General features: G+C 33.8%; 1 protein-coding gene and 1 pseudogene across 1 annotated transcript; both read right to left on the bottom strand.

Annotated features, from left to right (window-relative positions):
- Nucleotides 1–8088: 8088 nt before the first annotated feature.
- Nucleotides 8089–8949, bottom strand: LOC148129343 (vomeronasal type-2 receptor 26-like). The gene has a single exon (XM_087947455.1). The coding sequence runs from the start codon at nucleotides 8947–8949 to the stop codon at nucleotides 8089–8091; it is 861 nt and encodes a 286-aa protein (XP_087803581.1).
- A 6449-nt stretch (nucleotides 8950–15398) lies between these two features.
- On the bottom strand, nucleotides 15399–17308 carry LOC148129342 (vomeronasal type-2 receptor 26-like; annotated as a pseudogene).
- Nucleotides 17309–23786: the final 6478 nt, after the last annotated feature.

The following is a 23786-nucleotide window of genomic DNA, read 5'->3' as shown; positions in this document are numbered from 1 at the left end:
CCCCAATTATAACTTCAAAAAACGCAACTATGATCTTATAGACAACGATCTCTCATCCCTTGATTGGCAATTTCTATTCACTGCATGCAATATTGTAGAAGACCATTAACAACATATTTTTACTTGAAGTCAAAAGAGTAATCAAACTATAAGTATCAACAACATCTCCCCCCCCCCAAAAAAAAAAAAACAGATTACCAATAACAATAAGGAAACCTCAATCCAAAAAGAGATCACTCTGGCGGAAGAACAAATCTGGTCACGTTGCAAATTTCAAAAGCCGATACAAAAATTTATGCCACCAGATAAAGACTGAATGCACCAATTATCATATTAAACAAGAGAAAAACTTCTATGCAACATTCCACCCACACTTTTTTACAATTTTGTAAACAACAAACTAAAAGACTCAAAGTCCATCCCACCCCGATAGGACCTAATGGTAAAGACTTCAACGACGACACCATTAAACACATTCTTCGGCTCAGGATTTGTAAACAGCAATGGATCATGCCCGGTATTTCCTAGTCAAACCACAGGCAACTACAATGATCCAATACATATCGATTTCACAGAAGACAACGTTGAAAAAGCACTATGCAATCTAAAACCATCTGTATCTATTGGACCAGATGAAATATGTGCCTACTTCTTAAAAAAGCTATCCATTGCCATAGCCGAACCTCTATGCATAATCTTTGAAAAATCTTTCAGGACCAGCTCCTTGCCAAAACTATGGTCACAAGCCACAATCATCCCCATCTTCAAAAAGGGATACCCCAGCCTAGCTGAAAATTACAGACCAATCTCTTTATGCTGCATCACCTGTAAAGTCATGGCATCAATTCTTAACCAATCCATTATCCTCCACTTAGAGACAAACAACCTACTCTCTAATAAACATTTTGGTTTCAGAAAAAAAATTATCCTGTAATCTGCAACTCTTACACTGCAAAAACATATGGACTACACAACTTGATCAGGGCAAAGCAATAGATGCAATCTACATAGACTTCTGTAAAGCCTTTGATTCAGTGGTATACTGGTATACAAACTACTCCCAAAACTAAAATCTTACGGTATCTTTGGACACCTGCATAACTGGATAGAAGCACTTCTGTCAAATAGACAACAAATGGTCAAAATTGGGAGCGTCCTATCAAATTCTGTACCTGTCAATAGTGGTGTCCCCCAAGGCAGTGTTCTAGGACCAACTCTTTTCATACTCTACACAAATGACCTCTGTGATCATATTAAGAGTAACTGTGTTCTCTTCACTGATCATGTAAAGCTATTCAATGCCACAGACAATACTGCTACCCTCCAAAAAGACCTTGACTATGTATCAAATGGTCAGACAAATGGCAACTTCAAATCTCAACAAATAAATGCTCTTACATATTGGCAAAAAAAATCAGAAAATAAAATACAGGCTGAATAGTCAAGACCTTGTTGATGATCCAAACTCTGTCAAGGATCTTGGAGAACTCATCTCTAATGATGAGATGGAAAATCATAATGGAAAATCACTCCAATTTCTGCAGTGGAATTTTCCTTGGAAAGTGGAACTCTAAGGAGGAAAATAGCTGTGATTAACGATCTGGAATTACTACCAGATTTAGTTGGAAGTAAATGACAGATCGGATAAGTTAACCCAAGCCACGTGACTGTATTTTCTTCTACTACTCAACTTGAACAGCCTTTTGTTTACAGAGTAATAGCAATCTACTATTACAAAGAGCAATAATTTCCTCTCAGTCAACAACAGCATTAACCCTTTCCTTGCAGACTCTTAATACTACCTCATTACTTTAATCAAACACTGATTAACTCATTACCTCAAAACTTACAACTTTTCTACCTCATCACCTATATCAACGGTTAGATAATCAATTTCTATAAAATATTTTATTAATGGTTCAATTGATTTATTGTCCTAATTGATTAGTGTGACTAGAGTGTTTAGTGCAAATAGTGTGATTACTGACTAGTTGAAAAGATCAAGATTCATGTAATTTAATTGAATAGTAAAATCAATGATTTAGTGAATTTAAATGAACAGTGTGATTAATGATTAGTGTAATTAATTGATTAGTGTTTAGAATACTTAATTGATTAGGCTGATTGTTGCCCTGAAATATTATCTGACTAGAGAGATTACTGCAATTGAGTGGTTGGTGTGATATTAGCTATATAGATTACCTAAAACTGTTTCTTTAATTAATTCAATCAACATACTATCTTACCATGCCAAAAATAAAATCCAATGCCAAACCACAACCTAAAGAGAACATAATCCCCACCAATGAACCACAAGACTCCTGCACATGCCTTAAATGCTACAAAAATCTAGAGGATAATGAAAACTCCATCAAATGTTATCTGTGTAAGAAATACACTCATCATGACTGCTTGGGATTAACCAAGCAATTTATTCAATACCTGGAATCATCCAATGAGTTTCCATATTACTGCAAATCATGCAAATCCAAACTGGATCTGTTGGAAAGAATTGATACCATTGAAACCATAGTAGCATCCCTGGATGCCGTAAAAGAAAGAATATCCAACCTTGAAAAAAAAGAAACAACACAAAAACCTGAACTTCCAATAGCTACAAACCACATCTCTACCCAACAACCACAACCCAATCCAAAACCCAATCCACAAAAAAACACAACCCAGACAAATATTGATATCCCAATCCTCATTAGAGAAGCTGTTGAGCATGAACGGAAACGTCCAAACGCCATCTTATTTGGTCTAGAGGTCACCAATAACAATGATGACATCACAACTGTCCGAAACATCATCAGGGATTATCAAGCATCAACCATCTCCCCTGATGAAATACTTGACATTTCACGCATTGGCCGAGAGCTCAATAACAGTGATGGCTCTGTGGCCCCTCGCCTGTGCAGAGTCATTTGCAAAAATGAATCAAGCAAACGTAAATTCATTTATACTATAAACTCACTCACCAAAACCAACACCAACCATAAGAACCTCCGTTGTCGCCCTGACCTAACCATACAGCAACGTGCCCGCTCCCGTGTACTCCGCATTGAACTCAAAAACCGTCTAGACAATGGAGAGAAGGACCTGTACATTGACTACCATGCTGACTGTATCAAAAGTAAGCCACACAACCCAATACTCAGCTTTTACCCTCAACCACAACCCTACCTCAACCGATCCACCATCACCCAAGACTAGGCACGCACGCCCCCAACTACCTCAATTCCAACTACTGCCGGCCTTAAATGCAAACTACTCAATGCAAGAAGCCTCGTGAATAAAATACCTGAATTTCTCATCCTACTAAATATGGCTAACTTCGACATTATATTTGTCTGTGAAACATGGCTCAATGCATCTCTCCCGACTCCATTACCACAGTAAGAGACTATCATGTTTACCGATCAGATCGTGAAAATCGTCGAGGAGGTGGTGTTGCTATCTTCTGTAAAAATCCTTACATCTAAAAAATATCCAAGTTACCCAGGAGCTTGCTCTTCCTGAGACCATCATCTGTGAACTATCCTTAAATATCACAATTCGATTCTTACTATGTTACAGAGCACCTGATTATGACATTGAACATGTAAACAAGCTAAATACATTACTAACATGGGCTGCATCCTGCCCATACCCTTTTATCTTTCTTGGTGATTTCAATCTACCTCATATTGACTGGACCTTAAATGATTGTACAGCTGAAATCATACACACAACCTTCTACAATGCTATTACAAATCTGGGACTGGAACAACTAGTAACCAACAACACTAGACTAAACAACTGCCTCGATCTCATCTTCTGCAATAGTTTGAATTTAATTTACGGATTACAAACTAAAGAACCCTTTTCCAGCAGTGACCACAATATGATTGACTTTTGTCTCAACATACGTCCACACAAAAATCACCACAATGATGTAATCCCCAATTGTAACTTCAAAAAACGCAACTATGATCTTATAGACAACGATCTCTCATCCCTTGATTGGCAATCTCTATTCACTGGATGCAATACTGTTGAAGACCATTACAACATATTTTTACTTGAAGTCAAAAGAGTCATCAAACTATATGTACCAACAACAACTCCCAAAACAAAACAAAAAAGCAGATTACCCATAACAATAAGGAAACTTCAATCCAAAAAGAGATCACTCTGGCGGAAAAACAAATCTGGTCACGTTGCCAATTTCAAAAGCCGTTACAAAAATTTATGCCACCAGATAAAGACTGAATGCACCAATTATCACATTAAACAAGAGAAAACCTTCTAAGCACCAATTCCACCCGTGCTTTTTACAATTTTGTAAACAACAAACTAAAGACTCAAGGTCCATCCCTCCCTTGATAGGACCTGATGGTAAAGTCTGCAACGACGACACAATTAAAGCCAACATCTTTAACACATTCTTCGGCTCAGTATTTGTAAACAGCAATGGATCATGCCCAGTATTTCCTAGCCGTACCACAGATAACAACAATGATCTAATACATATCGATTTCACAGAAGACAATGTTGAAAAAGCACTACGCAATCTAAAACCATCTCTATCTATTGGACCGGATGGAATATGTGCCTACTTCTTAAAAAAGCTATCCACTGCCATAGCCAAACCTCTAAGCATAATCTTTGAAAAATCTTTCAGGACCAGCTCCTTGCCTAACCTATGGTCACAAGCCACAATCATCCCCATCTTCAAAAAGGAGACCCAAGCCTAGTTGAAAATTACAGGCCAATCTCCTTATGCTGCGTCACCTGTAAAGTCATGGAATCAATTATTAACCAATCCATCATCCTCCACTTAGAGACAAATAACCTACTCTCCAATAAACAATTTGGTTTCAGAAAAAAACTATCCTGTAATCTGCAACTCTTACACTGCAAAAACATATGGACGACACAACTCGACCAGGGCAAAGCAATAGACGCAATCTACATAGACTTCTGTAAAACCTTTGATTCAGTGGTACACGACAAACTACTCCTAAAAATAAAATCCTATGGTATCTCTGGACAACTGAATAACTGGATAGAAGCATTCCTGTCAAACAGACAACAAATGGTCAAAATTGGGAGCGTCCTATCAAATTCAGTACCTGTCAATAGTGGTGTCCCCCAAGGCAGTGTTCTAGGACCAACTCTCTTCATACTCTACATAAATGACCTCTGTGATCATATTAAGAGCAATTGCGTTCTCTTCGCTGATGATGTAAAGCTGTTCAATACCACAGACAATACTGCTACCCTACAAAAAGATCTTGACTATGTATCAGAATGGTCAAACAAATGGCAACTTCAAATCTCAACAAATAAATGCTCTGTCTTACATATTGGCAAAAAAAATCAGAAAATAAAATACAAGCTGAATAGTCAAGATCTTGTTGATGACCCAAGCTCTGTAAAGGACCTTGGAATACTCACCTCTAATGATCTAAGTGCTAGAGCCCACTGCAACTACATAGCCAAAAAGGCATTAAGAGTTGTTAATTCTACGTAGCTTTTTCTCTGGTAATATCACACTACTAACCAGAGCATACAAAACATTTGCTAGACCAATACTCGAATACAGTTCATCAGTCTGGAACCCACATTACGTATCTGATATTAGCACAATTGAGAAAGTCCAGAAATATTTCACAAGAAGAGTTCTCCACTCCTACACTCGTTGTAGAATACCTTATGCCACCAGACTTGAAATTCTAGAACTAGAAAACCTTGAACTACGCCGTCTTCGGTCTGATTTAAGCATGGTATATAAAATCATACATTGCAATGTCCTACCTGTCAATGAATACTTCAGCTGCAACCATAACAACACAAGAGCACACAATAGATACAAACTCAATGTTAACCGCACCAAACTTGATTGCAGGAAATATGACTTCAGCAATAGAGTGGTCAATGTCTGGAATACTCTACCCGACTCTGTAGTTTCTTCCCCAAACCCCAAAAACTTTAACCTTAGACTGTCTACTATTGACCTCACCCCTTTCCTAAGAGGTCTGTAGGGGGCGTGCATAAGCGCACCAACGTGCCTACCGTCCCTGTCCTATTGTTTCTCTTATTCTTCTTTTATTTTTCTTATATGTATCCATTTCATGTATTCACAACTATGTATACACTTATACTTATCTTGTAAACAATTGGCAAATCAAATAAATAAATAAAATAAATAAATGATCTAAGTGATAGAGCCCATTGTAACTACACAGCCAAAAAGGCATTAAGAGTTGTTAACCTAATCTTACGTAGCTTTTTCTCTGGTAATATTACATTACTAAGTAGAGCATACAAAACATTTGCTAGACCAATACTCGAATACAGCTCATCAGTCTGGAACCCACATTATGTATCTGATATTAACACAGTTGAGAAAGTCCAGAAATATTTCACAAGAAGAGTTCTCCACTCCTCTACTCGTTGCAGAATACCTTATGCCACCAGACTTGAAATTCTATACCTAGAAAACCTAGAACTATGCCGCCTTCGGTCCAATCTAAGTATAGCATATAAAATCATACATTGCAATGTCCTACCTGTCAATGAATACTTCAGCTTCAACCACAACAATACAACAGCAAACAATAGATACAAAGTCGTATTTGTAGGTTAGTTGCACCAAACTTGATTGCAGGAAATACGACTTCAGCAACAGAATGGTCAATGTCTGGAATACTCTATCTGACTCTGTGGTTTCTTCCCCAAACCCCAAAAACTTTAACCTTAGACTGTCTACTATTGACCTGACCCCTTTCCTAAGAGGTCTGTAGGGGACGTAAATAAGCGCACCAATGTGCCTACCATCCCTGTCCTATTGTTTATTTTATTTTTTTTATTTTTCTTATATGTATCCTTGTATGTTTTTACTTATACCTGTTATCTTGTAAGCAATTGACAAACCAAATAAATAAATAGATAAATAGATAGATAGATAGATAGATAGATAGATAGATAGATAGATAGATAGATAGACAGACAGACAAACAAACAAACAAACAAACAATAAATAAATAAATAAATAAATAAATAAATAAATAAATAAATAAATAAATAAATATAGACGACTGGAGTCTAAAACATACAATGAACGGTTGCAGGAACTGGGCTTGGCTAATCTAGTAAAGAGAAGGACCAGGGGAGACATGATAGTGGTCTTCCAATATTTGAGGGGCTGCCACAGGGAGGAAGGGGTCATGCTATTTTCTAAAGCACCTATAGGCCAGACAAGGAATAATGGATGGAAACTGAACAAGGAGAGATTTAACCTGGAAATAAGGAGTAACTTTCTGACAGTGAGAACCATCAACCAATGTTACAGCTTGTCCTCGGAAGTTGTGGGAGCGCCATCACTTGAGACTTTCAAGAAGAGATTGGACTACCATTTGTCAGAAATGGTGTAGGGTCTCCCGCTTGGGTGGAGGTTTGGACTAGATGACCTACAAGGTCCCTTCCAACTCTTATTATCTGTTATAGAACTGGATATATCTATTCTAATGAAAAGAAGGACTAGGGGTGACATGATTACAGTTTTTCTAATATTTATGGGCCATCACAGAAAAAGGGGGTCAACTGATTCACCAAAGCACCTGAGGGCCAGACAAGAAATAACAGATGGAAACAAGAAGAAATCCAACCTAGAACTAAAAAGAAATTTCTGACAGTGAGAACAATTAATCAGTTTTGTAAATTGACTTCAAAAGTTGTGGATGCACCATTATTGCAGGTTTTTAAAGAGATTTAAAGCGTTTAAGGATATCAAAGCCATTTGTCCAGAATGGTATAAGTTTCCTGCTTGAGCAGTGGGTTGAACTAGAAAGTCTTGAAAGTTCTTCCATGTCTTTAGTCTGTTTTTTGTTATGGAAGATTGTTAAAATTCCTGGACCATGTTCTCAAATTGAATCTGATACTATCAACAAATTGAAATTGTTTTTGAACTAGAATGACTTATCACTTTTACATGACTCATAAATTGTAAAAGAGACAAGGCAATACTCATTTCAATTAGGATGATTCTAAGGATGGAAAGAAAAATAGAGTTATTGTGTTTCTATGCTGGAAAATTAGGACTTAAGAGAATGATGAACACATTACCTGCCAAAATGATTGTTTGTGAAGCTGCAGTCCACCATCCACCATTACTCTGATTCCAGATGTCATCATATCCTGGAAAGCATGGGCTATGGCATAAACAGCATTGTAGACACTGTAGCTGTGACCAGACATGTCCATTTCAAAACTTGGAGGAGAGAGGCTCTTCAATTTTTCTGCCCCTGTGCAATGTTTCACATTTATTTCATTTACAACTGTATCTGGAAATAGACAGCCAAACGTTTTCTCCCAAAAGGTTTTGATAAAACCATCTCCTGTTACACCAGATGGTGTCTGATTCTCTATAAACTCACGAAAGCCAGGTATATGATTGGAATGAAAGGTGAAGGCTATAGCACCATGGAAAATGTCTAAATCCCAATCTCTTTGAAATCCAAAAGAAGTCAGCTCCATTTGGGCTGTGGTGATCCATACTTTGCCTAGGGGGTTCTTGTGTTTACTTTCTACTTCTTCATCTGATAAATAGGATAGAAATCTAAAAAATCCCAAGGAATGTGATTCACTGTAGGCCAGTATCACCTTAACCTTGTTATTGTCTCTCAGTGTATCATATATTATGTTCCCTTGTTTTAGCATCCAACTCATATTCGTTATAAAGGTTGGAATGGGGATCTTTTGTATGAATGCAAAGCAGACGCCTTTCTGAGAAAACATTGGTATCACTGTTTGAACAAATCTTTCTCCACTCTCAGTATCCATGACAACCACCCCAATCCAAATCCATCTGAAGTACAGGAGCAAAGAAAGAATCCCCTCATATTGAAGGTCTTCCTTAGGAACCATCTGGTAGAAGGGAAGACCAGGAGATTTGTCCTTCATCACTGTTGTGGGACTATAGGTGAGCTAAAAAGATCCATGATGAAAGGATAGAAAAGGAACTGGCATAGTAGACATAAGTATGCCAAACTGTTTAAAATATTGGATATGACTTCTTTCTACTTATCATTTCATTATGTGCCACACTAATTAGTGAAGAACCTGGAAAAAGTGCTCATACGGAGAAATGTGGTTTTTCTAGGAAGAAGACTACTTATAATACTATATGGTCATTAGACATATCTAATTTAGCCTTGCTCTTGTTTGATTTTATGAAATGATAATTGCAATTTAATTAATATATAAAAGCAATGTGATTTTAATAATCATTTTGATCAAATTATATTTGTGCTAAGGCAGGTAGAAAAGACATTCCATCTTTAAATAACTTTGAAGGCATATCATTCAATCTGCTTTTAAATAGGAAGGAGGGAGGGAGGGAAGGAGAGAGGGAGGAAGGGAGGAAGGAAGGAAGGCTCCTGTAAATCCTAAAGTATATGTCATGCAATCTCTGTCAGAAATCATTTAAAAATCTTAAGCAAATGCATGCTAAAACATACCAAAACAAATCCTTAGTAAATGTATAATTATTTACGTTTGCATATTTTTTATATCTTTCTTTTTTGTTGATCTCTGCTTTCTTTGTCTTATTCATATTGCATTAATATTCTTCTTTGATTTTAATTTTTTAGTTTATCAAAATATAAAATACAAAAAAATAAAAATAAAGAGAAGGGAAGGGAGGAAAAAGGGAAGGAGAACAAATGTAGGGGAAGGAAGGGAGGAAAAAAGCATTGATCCCCGGCTCAGTAGAATAAGATAATAACATACAGCCTCCACCTTTTACCCATTTTTATAACCACAAACCTGTCTACTCAGCAAAATCCAAAGTCAACATTTCATTTTTTTCCCCATCTTAAACACAAAGTTCAAAAGTGGTTTCCAACTGGAAACAAAGATCTGTATTACCTCTCTAGTAACACCATCAGCTTTTGCCAAAAGTCATCCATTTTGGGAATTAAAGTATCTTTCCATTTTTGCACATAGAGATTCTTGCTGCTATCAGCATATATAACATCAAATTCCATTTGTTTCAAATTCTTTGTATATTTAGCCTAAGAGAAAAGTCTCTGGTTTTATCTTGATATTCACTTTAATAATCTTTTGTATTAAGATGTGAATCTTACTTCAATATTTTTTTGCTTTGTCACAGGTCCCCCATAGAAGATAAAAAGTTCCTTCTTTATGTTTACATTTTTAACATATATTTGAAATACTTTTATAACATTTTGACAATTTATTCAGTGTTCATTTTATTAAAAATATTTTAAATTATAATTTATTGCAATTTTTAAATGCTTCATCCACATATTTCCCATTGTTCAAATATTATATTATATCCCAAATTCTTTGCCCATTGTCTAATTAAAAACTGGAAATGTGGATATAATTGTGTTGAAGGAAATTTCTGTGAGAATTTTGAGAAAGAAAAAAGCTTCTACCTTCCTAACAGACATTCTGAAGAAGTAAGGGAAAAAAACAGTTAAGAGATAATGTGACAATGGTTCAAATATTATAGAATTCTTACAATATTACAATAGGAAATAAGCAGCTTTAATATTCCTGGATTCAGAGAAAACCATTGAAATTTAAATTTCATTTTTATGTTCAAAGTCCTGGAAGGTATGGACTTTGGGAGACATTTATTTAAGAGTTAAAGTGATTTCTACCTTACAACAAGCAAAGATTATTATTAATGGAGACTTAACTAAACTATGTGAAATTCAAAAAGTGAAATTCACTATGTGAAATTCACTATGTGAAATGCAAAAATACATGTTACCTCGCTTATTGTCTATAGTGCCATTGGAAACTTTGAATAGGGCTATTAGACAGGATAAGAAAATAAAAGACATAAATATCAAAATGTCAAGAGAAGAGTGTTGGACCTATGATCAAATAATAAAAGATGAACCTAACCTTAAATCCAAAGAAGAGTTGGAATCAGAAGAGTGTATCACTGGATTCCATATATACAATTGAAATAACGTTTTAAATTATATTTAAAAAGCTATGGACTTTGCAAAAATGAATTGAAAGCTCAATTGTGTGGTAATGCTGAACATATTATTGCTAAGGTTTATAAGCTGATATTGAAAATATATCATTTTTAATAGATCTCTTGTCCTTCCCATTTAGTTCTACACAGTTTCTTTTATTACTCATTTAGATATAGCTCTTTGTCTTTCCTTGCCCTTCCCTATATTGTCCGATGTCTCTATTTCAATTTACTTTCTGCCTTCTTGAGATATCACAACATAATTGTAGACACCAATTCAATGCCTTTCAATTTTTGTATTTCTGGATCTCTTTGATTTAATAATATTATGAAAGATAGTCTTGTATTTTTCAGGCATTCTATTTACCAAATAAAACCCCAACATTTTAGTTGTAACTTTGCAGGAAAAGGTTAATGATCTGTGAAATAATCAGGACTTGATAATTTTCCCATTATCCAAAAAAATAGAGTGTACAGTTAACAGTTTCTCCCTAAGAACATATGTATTTTTGCAGATGCTAAGAGTTATGTGCTCATTGCAACAGCTAAATCCATTTTATCTGTAGTTTTTGTGAGGAGTTGAATCTCTGTTTTCATCCTCTTGCAAAACCTGTATCCATAATATACATATCTAAATCATCTCGGTTCTTTAGGATTTTTAAAGATCTAGATTGATGCTGTGGAAAACTCAGAAATTGGAGAATTCATTTTAATAATTTGTTCCAACTATATCTTTTATTAAAAATGGGAAGCTTAATGATATGATTTTTAATTAACTTTTTCTCAAATGTAAAATGAATAATTGGTATTGAACAACAATGACAATTAAAAACATAATGCGTTTTCTGTATGTGCTACCTGAGGAATCTTGTAGATATCCAGGAAAATTGCCATATCAAGAGATGTAAGAGAATCTAATCCACCAATCACTGCAAGGAGCTTCTTCTTCATATTACAGTTGTAATTTGGGAAAAACCTTTCTAGTGTATAGGTAAGTAGCATTGTGGAATGAAATGTCCATTTTGCATTGTAATAATTATTATAAATATGGAATCCCAATGTTATATTTGGTAATATCTGAGGATTTTCATTGATCTCCTTTACTGCAAAGGCCAAAGCAAGGATATGCTGGTAATTCATTGGAAGTATTCTACAATGAGAATTGTGTTAAATGTCAGTGAAGTGCTCCATGTGTCCAAAAGTTAATGCATTATTGTTGTATTTATTACTGGTTACTATTTCTCTTGAGTGTAATATTAAGCATATTGATGGTACCATAAAATATTTTTCTAAGTTTGAGTGTAGATTATAACTTTTTGTAATCAACCTCATGAAAAGAGATTTTCAGTAAAATGTTATGACTTACGAAGCTGGACAATATATCAGAGGGGGAAAAAAACTGGTAAATATATAGACAATTGACATATGTACCTCATAGAACTGTTAAACTGAAAATAACTTGAATAGGGTAGAAAGATGCCTTGAAACCCAAGTCTGAAGAATAAAGGAACTTGCTGTGATACAGGAGTTTGAAAGAGGATTGATTTAATTTTATCATATTCATATTTCAAGACTTTTCTTAAAGTATTATTAGAAAATGTTTTTCAAAAGCTTAAAAGTTAACTTGTTGGACCTAGAAAGAGTCTCTTTGACTAGAAGAAAAATACATGGTAGTGAACAAATATTTCTATAAAATAACATTTATAAAAATTAAATACTTTTCTTCTGCACTGTAGCAAACTCTACAGTCAAAGTTATGTTTAAACTTCAAAGTCAAAACTGCCTACCTATTGAAAATTCTTTTAGTTGTATTGATATTTTTTTTATAGTTTGAAGATGACAAAACACTACAAGAAAAATTAGGATGATGTACAAAAATAAATTTCTTACATAAGCTCTTCTGGCAAGGGTGGTAGAGGTTTTTTTGTGAAATCTTTAGCATATGAGAGGAAAAGTCCATGAGATGCAATCCCCCCAAGAATGAAGTCTCCATTCTGATGATATTTATGCAGTGGTTGTCCTGGATACTTGACACTGCATTTCATAGTGAGTGGTTTGTATGCCATGTACTGAAGTAGTGCTAACAGGACTATGATTGCTATTAACATGTTGAAGACCAATAAAACATTTCCTTCTGCATGTTCTTTTCTGTCTGTCCATGGTCATCACAGTTGTCATTTTTATAAAAGTCACTTGTATACAAGAACAATTCTCTACAGACTTAGAATTCTAGGTTAAATATGGATGTACATATTGACACTCACCCTTCCTTATCTCCATTTCCAACTGCTTGAGGTCAAATTTGTGCCATAATAAACTGAGTATATTATTTCCACAATTTGTGGAAACAGCAGCAGTTTCACATCTGCTAATTTAATTATGTTTCTTAAATCAATTCAGTGAACAGGGAATTGTTTTTTATTCAGAATTGGTATTCTTTGTGGAATTTCTACAGAAAACACATTTATCATTTGTTGGAAATTGAGAAGTGGGAGGAGAGATAACAAAAGTTGACTACATTAGATGTGATATTCAGGCACTTCATCATAAGTTTAATCAGCTTTTCAACATAATTGGCAGAAATGAAAGGAATGAGTATCAGCACCTGGACCAAATTAGTTCTTGGAAACACTTTCAGACATATTTTTGTAAAATTTTCATTACAGTGGGAAATAATGCTAAGTTTCTTTGCAGAAACTGGAGCATTTAAAAAGAGAAAGAGAGACTCTAGATTTTCCTTCCTAGTCCATTTTAGTAAAGCTGGATGAATTACAGAACTGAAATATATTTTCTGTGGTACCCATGTACCTGCCTGTAGTTTGTAGTTACTTTATTTCACATTTTTGCCCACTGTGGCCTCTTTGTGGAATCCCTGTGCCCTGCAGAAATCACATACCTACCTGCACTAACTATTATTTCTTCATTATAACTTTGAATGGTCTAGATTGATGACTACCCGTAATTCATATATGTAATTTGTATTTTGCCTCATATCCATTAAAAGCAACATTTTCTAAAGACTGAAAATAATATTGTGTATCTATTCATTCACAGTTCATTTCCAAAGACAAGAGAAGCATAAAAATAGCAAAAACAAAGGAAAAATTAAAAGCAATCATAGAATGATCTTAAATTAAAATGTGGATTATTGTACATTGCTTTTTTGTAAAATTGAGTATAGCTTATCTTTGAATACTACTATTTAAATTATTACACTTTTGGGGAAGACTTTTCTAATTTATCAGCATTCTTTTCAATTTACAATATCTGGATAGTTGTACCATATCCAAAGGGAAAATGTTCCCTTCTTTGAAGTTTACATCTTGAGAAGTTCATATATCACAGATTAAGAATCAAAGAAAGAAATATATCATCTAAGTTAACTGTATTTTAAATTTATTTTAAATCCTGAGATATAACATAGCAATATCTATTATGGGTCAGATACATTTTGTATCTGGAGAATACAGAATGGAAGCAGTAACTAATGTGTTGCTGCAAGCTTATTCTTATATTAGTTTCTGATTCATTGAAGAAGATAAGAAAACTAATCAATCAAGGGAAGATATTCTAAAAAATAAACATTAAATTAATAAGAAGTTACAATAATGGGCATGTTCATAAGTAGTAGTTCAACAATTGATCTTTGCAGAAATAAAGTATAAACAAAGGAGAAAATAACATTCTGACTACATTTTCCATTTAAGTTTTAGTCAACTATTCTATGGTATTTCTGCTGTATGTATAATAGCACAATCAAAACAAAATACTTGACTACATTCAGCAATTTATTTTTATTCTTAGTTCCTTTTTATTAAGGTCTGGTCTCAGAAAAATAATGTAGCATTTGGGGGAAAAGATACAGATCAGAAGCCCAGCACTTGAGGCTAACATTGAGAAGATCTCCACAGCCATTGTATATTTCCCCCTGGTACTCAGGTAGGTTGGAACAAAAGAGAGCCAAACACTACAGAAAACCAACATGCTGAAAGTGATGAACTTGGCTTCATTAAAAGTATTTGGTAATTTCCTGGCAAAGAAAGCAACTATAAAACTGGTCATGGCCAAGAAGCCCATAAAACACCTTGCAAAGTAAAACATAATCATGGACCCTTCCTTACATTGTAGGACAATTTTTCAAGGCTCTGAGTGCAGGTCAAAATCTGGGACAGGAGGAGAGATGGACAACCATAGAGTACAAATCCCAGTCTGAATGAAAAATCCAGATAAAACAAAAGCATAGCCCAATCTTTTCCCCACCCACTGGCTCATCCTGCTTCCTGGCTTGGTTGCCATGAAAGCCAGGACCACAGTCAGAGTTTTGGCCAGCACACAGGAAATAGCCATGGAGAAGATGATACTGAAACCAGTTTGTCGGAGAAGACATGTCACCTTATTGGGCTGACCGATAAATAGTAAAATACAAAGGAAGCAAAGCAGGAGGGTGACAAGAAGAATATAGATGAGATCCCGGTTGCTGGCCTTGACAATGGGAGTGTTGTGATGCATCAAAAATGTCCTTAGTACCAGAACTGTGATTGTGGAACAGAAAAGAGAAAAACAAGCTAAAAGTATTCCCAAAGGTTCTTTGTAAGACAAGAAACTTATTTCCTTCAGAATACATTAATCCTGATTTTTGTTGGGATAATTTTTGTCTGTGCAATCATAACAGTCACTCATATCTGAAATGGAAAGGATGTATCATAAAACTCATATGGATTCATAAATCTTTATAACTTGATAACATTATATAGACTTAAATATTACAACACACTTTATTCAAAATAGAAAATAAATGTCATATTGTAAACAGGTCTATGAAATCAGCATCCATATGTCTTATATGAGCAATAACATTATCGTTATACTCCTAATTGAAAGCACTATACAAAAAGTTATATTTATATTTTCTTATAAATATAACTTTAGGAAATCAAATTGTGACTATTATATATTTTATCAATGCCATACAGCAGGTCTCGAGATATTTTTTCCAATCTAGCTGGCAGACTTGATTTTCTCTTATTCCCACCATCCCCAATAAGCAAAACTGAAATCCAGAATTGACAAATATACTGTATTTTCATTTTTTTCATAGTAACAGCTTCCTTCTGATGCTATAAACTTGCACTATATTAATATCACCATCTGTCAGGGAAAGCTTTAGGGGTTACTTAGCATGGAATGGTAATTGCAAAATTGGGGACCTTCAAGATTCCTCTCAATTCTAGCTTATTATTATTGATTTTATTGATTTCTATTTACATTTTAAAACTAATGATTTTTTTTTATTTCCTTGCTTGTTGGGGAACCGTATTAAAACAAAGAAGAACCATAGAGACCAGCAGTGGAAATTTCAAGACTGCATTAAATAAAAATAATTTCATGAGATAGAAAAGAAAAGCAAGTCATTATCAGATTTTTCAGTTAAGATTCAAGGTATTATATGCTACATTACCTGCCAAAATGATTGGTTATGAACCTGTAGTCCACGATTTATTACTGTTTTATGTCTGAGTCCAGATGTAGACATGGCATGTAAAGCATAGGCAACATTATAGCACAGACAGCATTATAAATACTGTAACTGTAGCCGGACATGGACATTTCAAAAAAGAGGAGAGGGACTCTCACCAAGTTCTCCTGCCCAGTGCAAATATTCTCCACTTCTTCATTAATAGATGTACCTAGAAATTGGCAGTTAAAGACCTGCTCCCAAAAGCCTTTGAAAAAGCCATCTCCTTTTGTAGTGGAAGGACTTCGACTCTCAATAAATTGCTGAAATCCAGACACATCGTTGGAATGAAATGCAAAGCCTAAAGCTCCACGGAAAATTTCTAAATTCCAATATCTTTGAAATCCAAAGGAAGCAATCTCTATTTGGGCTGTGGTAATCCCTAGTTTTCCTAGAGGTTTTCTAGGTTTACTGTCTACATCTTCATCTGATAGATAAGATACAAATCTAAACAAGCCCAGGGAATGAGATTCACCATAGGCTAGTATCACCGTAACCTTTTTACTGATCAAAGCATCATAAATCTTCTCCCCTTTATGTAACATCTCAAACACATCACTAATAAAAGCCACAACAGGGATTTTTTGTACAAATGCAAGACACACACCCTTCTGAGAAAACATGGGAAGCACAATTTGCACAAATTTTTCTCCATTCTCGTTATCCATAACCACCTCTCCAATCCATATCTATCTGAAGTGCAGAAGCAGAGCTAGAATCCCCTTATACTGAAGGTCTTCCTTAGGTACCATCTGGTAGAAGGGAAGACCAAAAGATTTATCCTTCATCACTGGAGTGGGACTATAGGTGAGCTAAAGAGATCCATAAAGATGAGATATGTTAAAAATGAAAGAGAGATTTAATATGGACAAATGGACAATTGGAACTGAGAAGAAAATTGAATTTGAAGTAGAGTTTATACAAATCATATAAATATGGGCATATGGGAGTAAATGTGGCAAACTGCTGCTAAATATTACATTGTGATCATTTAAAAGATAACTTTTATTAAATTATGTATTGATGATATGTAACACTGATTAAATTGTCTAAAATGTTTCAAGGAAGACTAAACCAGTGTTAGAGGTATGAAAAGGAAGAGGGAATATTTCTGGTTGATTTATATACTAGTTGACTAATGTTTTCAAGCTTTAAAAAGATAAATATCAAAAACGTTAAACTTATGAAGAGTTACATGAGAACTAAGAGCAAGGGGGCCAAGGAGTGAGGTCTTCTTTCCTCCTTGTCAAACATCTGTAACAAACAAACATAACAAGCCCATGGCACCCCAAGCCAAATAACTAAAGCCATATTTTAAGATTCTTTTGGAAGGCCAGGAGGGTTGGAGAAGGTTCCATAAAGACAGGAGTAGAGCAAAAAAAGGCTGTTCTCCTTGAGACCAATAGCCAAAATTCCTTAACCAGCAGGGTCCACAGCAAGGCTTTTCCACTGAAGTGAGTGGGCAGGCTCATCTCATTTGTATACATTTATTGTATTGAAAAATTCTAATTCTAACAATATTGACCCATTTGTATAACATTATTATTTATCCTTTCCTATTATCTTTGAGATATGATCTGTGAATGAAAACAATTTGCTGGGGAACAAGTTCCTGATTGATTTTTCTCCCAATTGGCACCCTCTCAAGTATTTTGCAAAATCTGCATGGGTAAAAATATTTGAGAAATCCTACCTCTGAACGTCTTTAATGGATTTTTGATTAGATTAAATATACAAGTGGATGAAGCATATAAGAACATAATACTAAAAAATATTTTAAAAAATGAATATTTAGCATGAAGGCAGGAATTTTGAGAAGATGAAAATGCAAAGAAAATGTTGATAAATGAATGATTTATTGTATTCCAAGTAATAAGCTAAAGAACTTTTCCTTATCTTGGGAATCACTTTATCTAATCTCATAAAGAGTATATCAATAAATCACTGATTTACTCCAAGTAAGAAGCTAAAGAACTTTTTTTTATCTTGGAGACCACTTTATCTAATCTCATAAAGAGTACATCAATAAATCACTGATTTATTCCAAGTAAGAAGCTAGTATATAGTATATATATCTGTATATCATTGTTTTTATTTTATTTATTTATTTGATTTGTCAATCGCTTACAAGATAATAGGTATAAGTATATACATAGTTATGAATACATGAAATGGGTACATATAAGAAAAATAAAAGAAACAATAGGACAGGGATGGTAGGCACGTTGGTGCGCTTATGCACGCCCCCTACAGACCTCTTAGGAAAGGGGTGAGGTCAATAGTAGACAGTCTAAGGTTAAAGTTTTTGGGGTTTGGGGAAGAAACCACAGAGTCAGGTAGAGTATTCCAGACATTGATCGCTCTGTTGCTGAAGTTGTATTTCCTGCAATCAAGTTTGGTGCGTTTAACATTGAGTTTGTATCTATTGTATGCTCTTGTGTTGTTATGGTGGAAGCTGAAGTATTCATTGACGGGTAGGACATTGCAATGTATGTTGCAATTTTATATACCATACTTAGATCAGACCGAAGACGGCGTAATTCAAGGTTTTCTAGGTCTAAAATTTCAAGTCTGGTGGCATGAGGTATTCTACAACGAGTAGAGGAACTCTTCTTGTGAAATATTTCTGAACTTTCTCAACTGTGCTAATATCAGATACATAATGTGGGTTCCAGACTGATGAACTGTATTCGAGTATTGGTCTAGCAAATGTTTTGTATGCTCTAGTTAGTAGTGTGATATTACCAGAGAAAAAGCTATGTAGGATTAGGTTAACAACTCTTAATGCCTTTTTGGCTATGTTGTTACAGTGAGCTCTAGCACTTAGATCATTAGAGATGAGTATTCCAAGGTCCTTTACAGAGCTTGGATCATCAACAAGATCTTGACTATTCAGCTTGTATTTTATTTTCTTATATTTTTTGCCAATATGTAAGATAGAGCATTTATTTGTATAGATTTGAAGTTGCCATTTGTCTGACCATTCTGATACATAGTCAAGATCTTTTTGAAGGGTAGTTGTATTTTCTGTGGTATTGAATTGATGTCATTGCCATTCCATCAGATACCTCTGGAGAAAAGAAATAAGAGCAATAGCACTTAGACTTATATCCTGCTTTATAGTGCTTTACAACACTTTACAGAATCAGTATATTGTCCTCTAAAATCTGGATCCTCATTTTACTGATTTGGGAAGGATGGAAGGCTGAGTCAACCTTGAGCTGGTAAGTATCGAATTACTGGCTGCAAGCAGAGTTAGCTTGCAATACTGCATTCTAACCACCAATAAACCTGGCCACATGAATATTTGTTCCCATGCTATAGCACAATACAGAATGCAGTTATAGAGAAAAATGAAATTAATATTTAAATTTTACAAAGTATTTTTACTGGAAATGGTATTGATATCAGGTCCAAAAATGAGTATTCTGGAATAATCACGTAAGATACATGAATTGGAGAAGTCAAGGAAACTTGCCTATTAATACAGCTGCAGAAGAAGTTTATTGAATAGCAAGAGTTTTCCAAACTCTGAGTATACATCTATATAGTGATATCAATTTAATCTAAACAGGAAAAACTCAACAGTTACATTACAAACATTGTTACCTCAATCAATACTTTTCCTTCTTTTTACACAAAAAATATCAAAAAATATTTGGAAGAATGTTGGGTTTGAAAATAAACTAAAGATGACTAAAAATATGAATGTGGAAAAGCAGAGGAAATAGGAATGTAAAGCTAGATTTAAAGTCGTGAAAAATGTATTATGGACAAACCAATCCAAAAACATTTTGAGGGTTATTATTTTTTTTTTGCATGGTGACCACTGCAAGGATTGTACATGCTAAGCATTGCAAGGATAAGATAGGACAATTAACTGCCTTGATTATAGATAGTGGATTAGGCAAGTTTCTAAGAGACTGAGAGTAATTTGTGGATTTTCTACATGTTAAATATAATGACAGATAGTTAACAAAGGGTTTGGAAGATTAGTTTTATCTTTGGGGTAATCTGTTAAACTTTTTACATATATATGTAAAGAAATGTCTGGTTCATTTGATTATTAAATAAATAGATTAACACGTCTGGGATATTTATGAACTCTGCATGTTCTTAGTAACATGACTGCCATGAATTTTTGCATTGTCAGCATCCTGCCATGGTCAGATGTTGGAAAAGCACAATAATGCATTGGTAGAAGAGAATATCTGTAGCTCAGGGTTGAACCAGAGGATACTTGGTACTTTTAAGATTGGTTATTTTCTAGAAGACGTTTCATTAGCAAACTAGGTAACATCATCAGGAATTTGCTGTTATGCTTTTCCAAGTCAATTTCATTAATGATTTTTTCCAAACACTTCTATGTTGTTATAAAGTAAAATGCATATTATGATAGCTCAAAAATAATTTTGATGCTTTTGAGATATTCAAGAAGATTAACCAAAATTTGAAAATAGCTTTTTTATTATCATGGATTGAATTTAGCAATAACATTTCCTATTCTGAATACTTCATTAAGTTGCTATCTAATAGAGACAATGCAGAATTCCAGATCAAGTGGAATCTATAACTAACTGAAGAGCGTCCTTGGATGAGCCCTATCTGCTCTCATCATTTTTATTGATCAGGGTTTATCTTTTGGAATAAATTAAAATTTTATGTCAGCTAATTTAATTCTAATTGAAGGATGGGAATTATTTTTTGTTCAGTATTCAGTATGGGAACTCCATGTCAATAGTAGTAGTTGCTGCTGCTGCTGCTGCTGCTGCTGCTGTTATTGTTTTTTTTTGTTATTGAAAATGAGCTGTAGAAAGAGAAATAACCCAAAGTCGAAAGACATTTTTCATAGTGTTAGCCTTCTTTTTAACAGTTTACTGACACTGAAGGACTAAATTTCCAACATGTAGAAAGTCTAAGAAACATTTATTCCTGCATATCTAATCTAAATTAGAAATAAAATAGCCTTTTTCTTCTAAACTGAAAACCTATATTTTTAGAAAAATTTATTTCCAGTAGATAATATTGATGGAAGTAGCATTATTTTTTTCAATTTATGTTTTATTTACAGTTTCCCTTTCACAGCATACATATTTTGTGGACAGTGCATTTACTGGGTCAATGTCCTTTTTAAACAGTGCTAACAATGATAATACAAATAAGTATATATAATCCTAATCTTCCAACTTCAACAATACTATTCTCTCTTTATAATTCTTTCTCATTTTCTCCATTAATTCATTTAAACATAACATTTCTTTTCACCATGTATTTATTATCCCCTATTAAGTCACTTATATTTAATATTTTAAAAATTACTCACTATTCCACCATACTTTCAATATGCCAAATATCTAAAACTACTAATCAGACCAAATATTAACAAAATTCAGTCAATCCCAGGATTATATCTCAAAATCCCCACAATTTCTAATCCTTAAAAGTTTTAAATTCACAATATATTTTAACACACTGTTAATATTAATAATACAATTAAATTGCCTAATCCTAAACTTCCACCTTCTACCCTTCGCTTACTTTTAAGTGTAGTAAATACTATCATCTATTAGTATATGTGCTACTATTTTCCCTATTTATATTTTCTACATTTCCATTTTATTAATGCATTTTATTGCTATCCATCATCTCTTAATATTTTTGGAGTTCCATCATCTATTAACTGTTTAATCACCCTTTTCTTTCTCTCTCTTGGAATCTTATAACTTTTTGTACCCACTAAGTGTTCCTTTCAGGTTGCCCTTTATCTCTTTCTGCTGCATCCTTTAAACACCCATCAATAAATCTTTCCTTTTGAAGAAATTTTTGTTTGGTTTTTCTCTAAACTTTTCTCTCTGTTGTATTATAAACTTTTAAGGAGTTATCTATTTTGTTTCTACTTATTAATCCCTTCTCTTCATTATTTTTGTCTTCTTGCATCTTATTTTGATTTTCCTCTTCCACTTCTTCTAATTTCTCATCTATTTTTTGAATATCTTGGTCATCTTTTTCCCCCAGTTGTTGAGATGCTTCTACACTCATTTTTTTATCTTTAAAAAATCCCCTTACATTATTGTTCTATATAGTTTCATACATGTTTTTAAGCATCAAATTATTTCTTCATATCCTTCTACTATCCCCTGGTTATCCATTTTATTGCAATTCAATAAAAATTACCCAATATCCCTCTATAGTTCCAACGTCCCAATATTTAAACACTCCCACAGAGCCAGTTATTAGTAAAATTTAATCAATCTCATAATTATACCACCAAATCCCTAAGTTTATATTTTTAAAAATTCTTTTGATTTTCCAATTATTTGTCTTCCCAATTGTCCAAACTTTAAAGTTTTGTTTAATTTTCTTCTTTTCTCTTTTCTTCTATCACTTTTTTTCTTTTGCTTCATATGATATTCTTTCAAATAGCATTAATAGCTCAAATCCAAATATTTAAAGCCCACTGTTTAAAGTCCACTGTGAGAAAACTATGTTTTCTCCAATCCAAGTAGCATTATTTTCTATCACATACCCAAAATTTCCAAGATCCTCCAAACCATGTTCACTTTTTTTGTTGATGCTGCAACTGGGAAGCAAAAGGAAAAATATATATTGTATGCCTTAAGAATATAGTCTCAACCATTCTACTATAATGGCATTCCACACACAAGTAAATATTACTTTATTTTGCATTACAAATATCTACCAAAAATGTTTCTGTGAAGATATTTCTAATGAAACCAATATGCATAAAAGAAATAGAAATTATTCTATTATAATTTTAAGAAAGCAGAAAAAATCTAAGATCCTGGTTTTGAATGAAACAGACAAATAATTTGTGTGGTATATAATTAATAAACTACTTCAACATTGGAAGTCATGACACAGAATAAAACTGAAGCTTTGATTTTGGGATTTACTGATTAGCCATGTTTTGGGATATAGAAATTTCCTTTAAATTCAACATTTAAAGTAAAAAATTGTTGCTATAGAATTCATTCTAATGTACTATTCAGGTAAAAGAAAAAGTTATTTATCAGTAGAATTTAAATCTGAATAATTTAAAATATCTGTATTTATATTTATAAGATGTGGCTCATTTAATGAGAAGCAGTCATAAATTATTGAATTATATCTGATTTTTGCAATCTTTTTCTGTTATGACAATCGCCATGCCTGTTAAGTAAATCATGTAATCATTATGTGAATTGCAGCTTCCACCATTAAATTTGCTTGCAGGAAGACAGATAGGACGGTCACAACTAGCAATCA

This window comes from Notechis scutatus, chromosome Z (genome assembly GCF_049901735.1).
Source record: "Notechis scutatus isolate UNSWTSFEM ecotype Mainland chromosome Z, rNotScu1.2, whole genome shotgun sequence".
Taxonomy (NCBI): Eukaryota; Metazoa; Chordata; class Lepidosauria; order Squamata; family Elapidae; genus Notechis; species Notechis scutatus.
The sequence above is the reverse complement of the archived record's forward strand: the minus strand, read 5'-3'. Positions and strand labels throughout refer to the sequence as shown.

Coding starts and splice junctions, on each gene's coding strand:
- LOC148129343 (XM_087947455.1), bottom strand. CDS start 8,949: ATGAAGGACAAATCTCCTGGTCTTCCCTTCTACCAGATGGTTCCTAAG.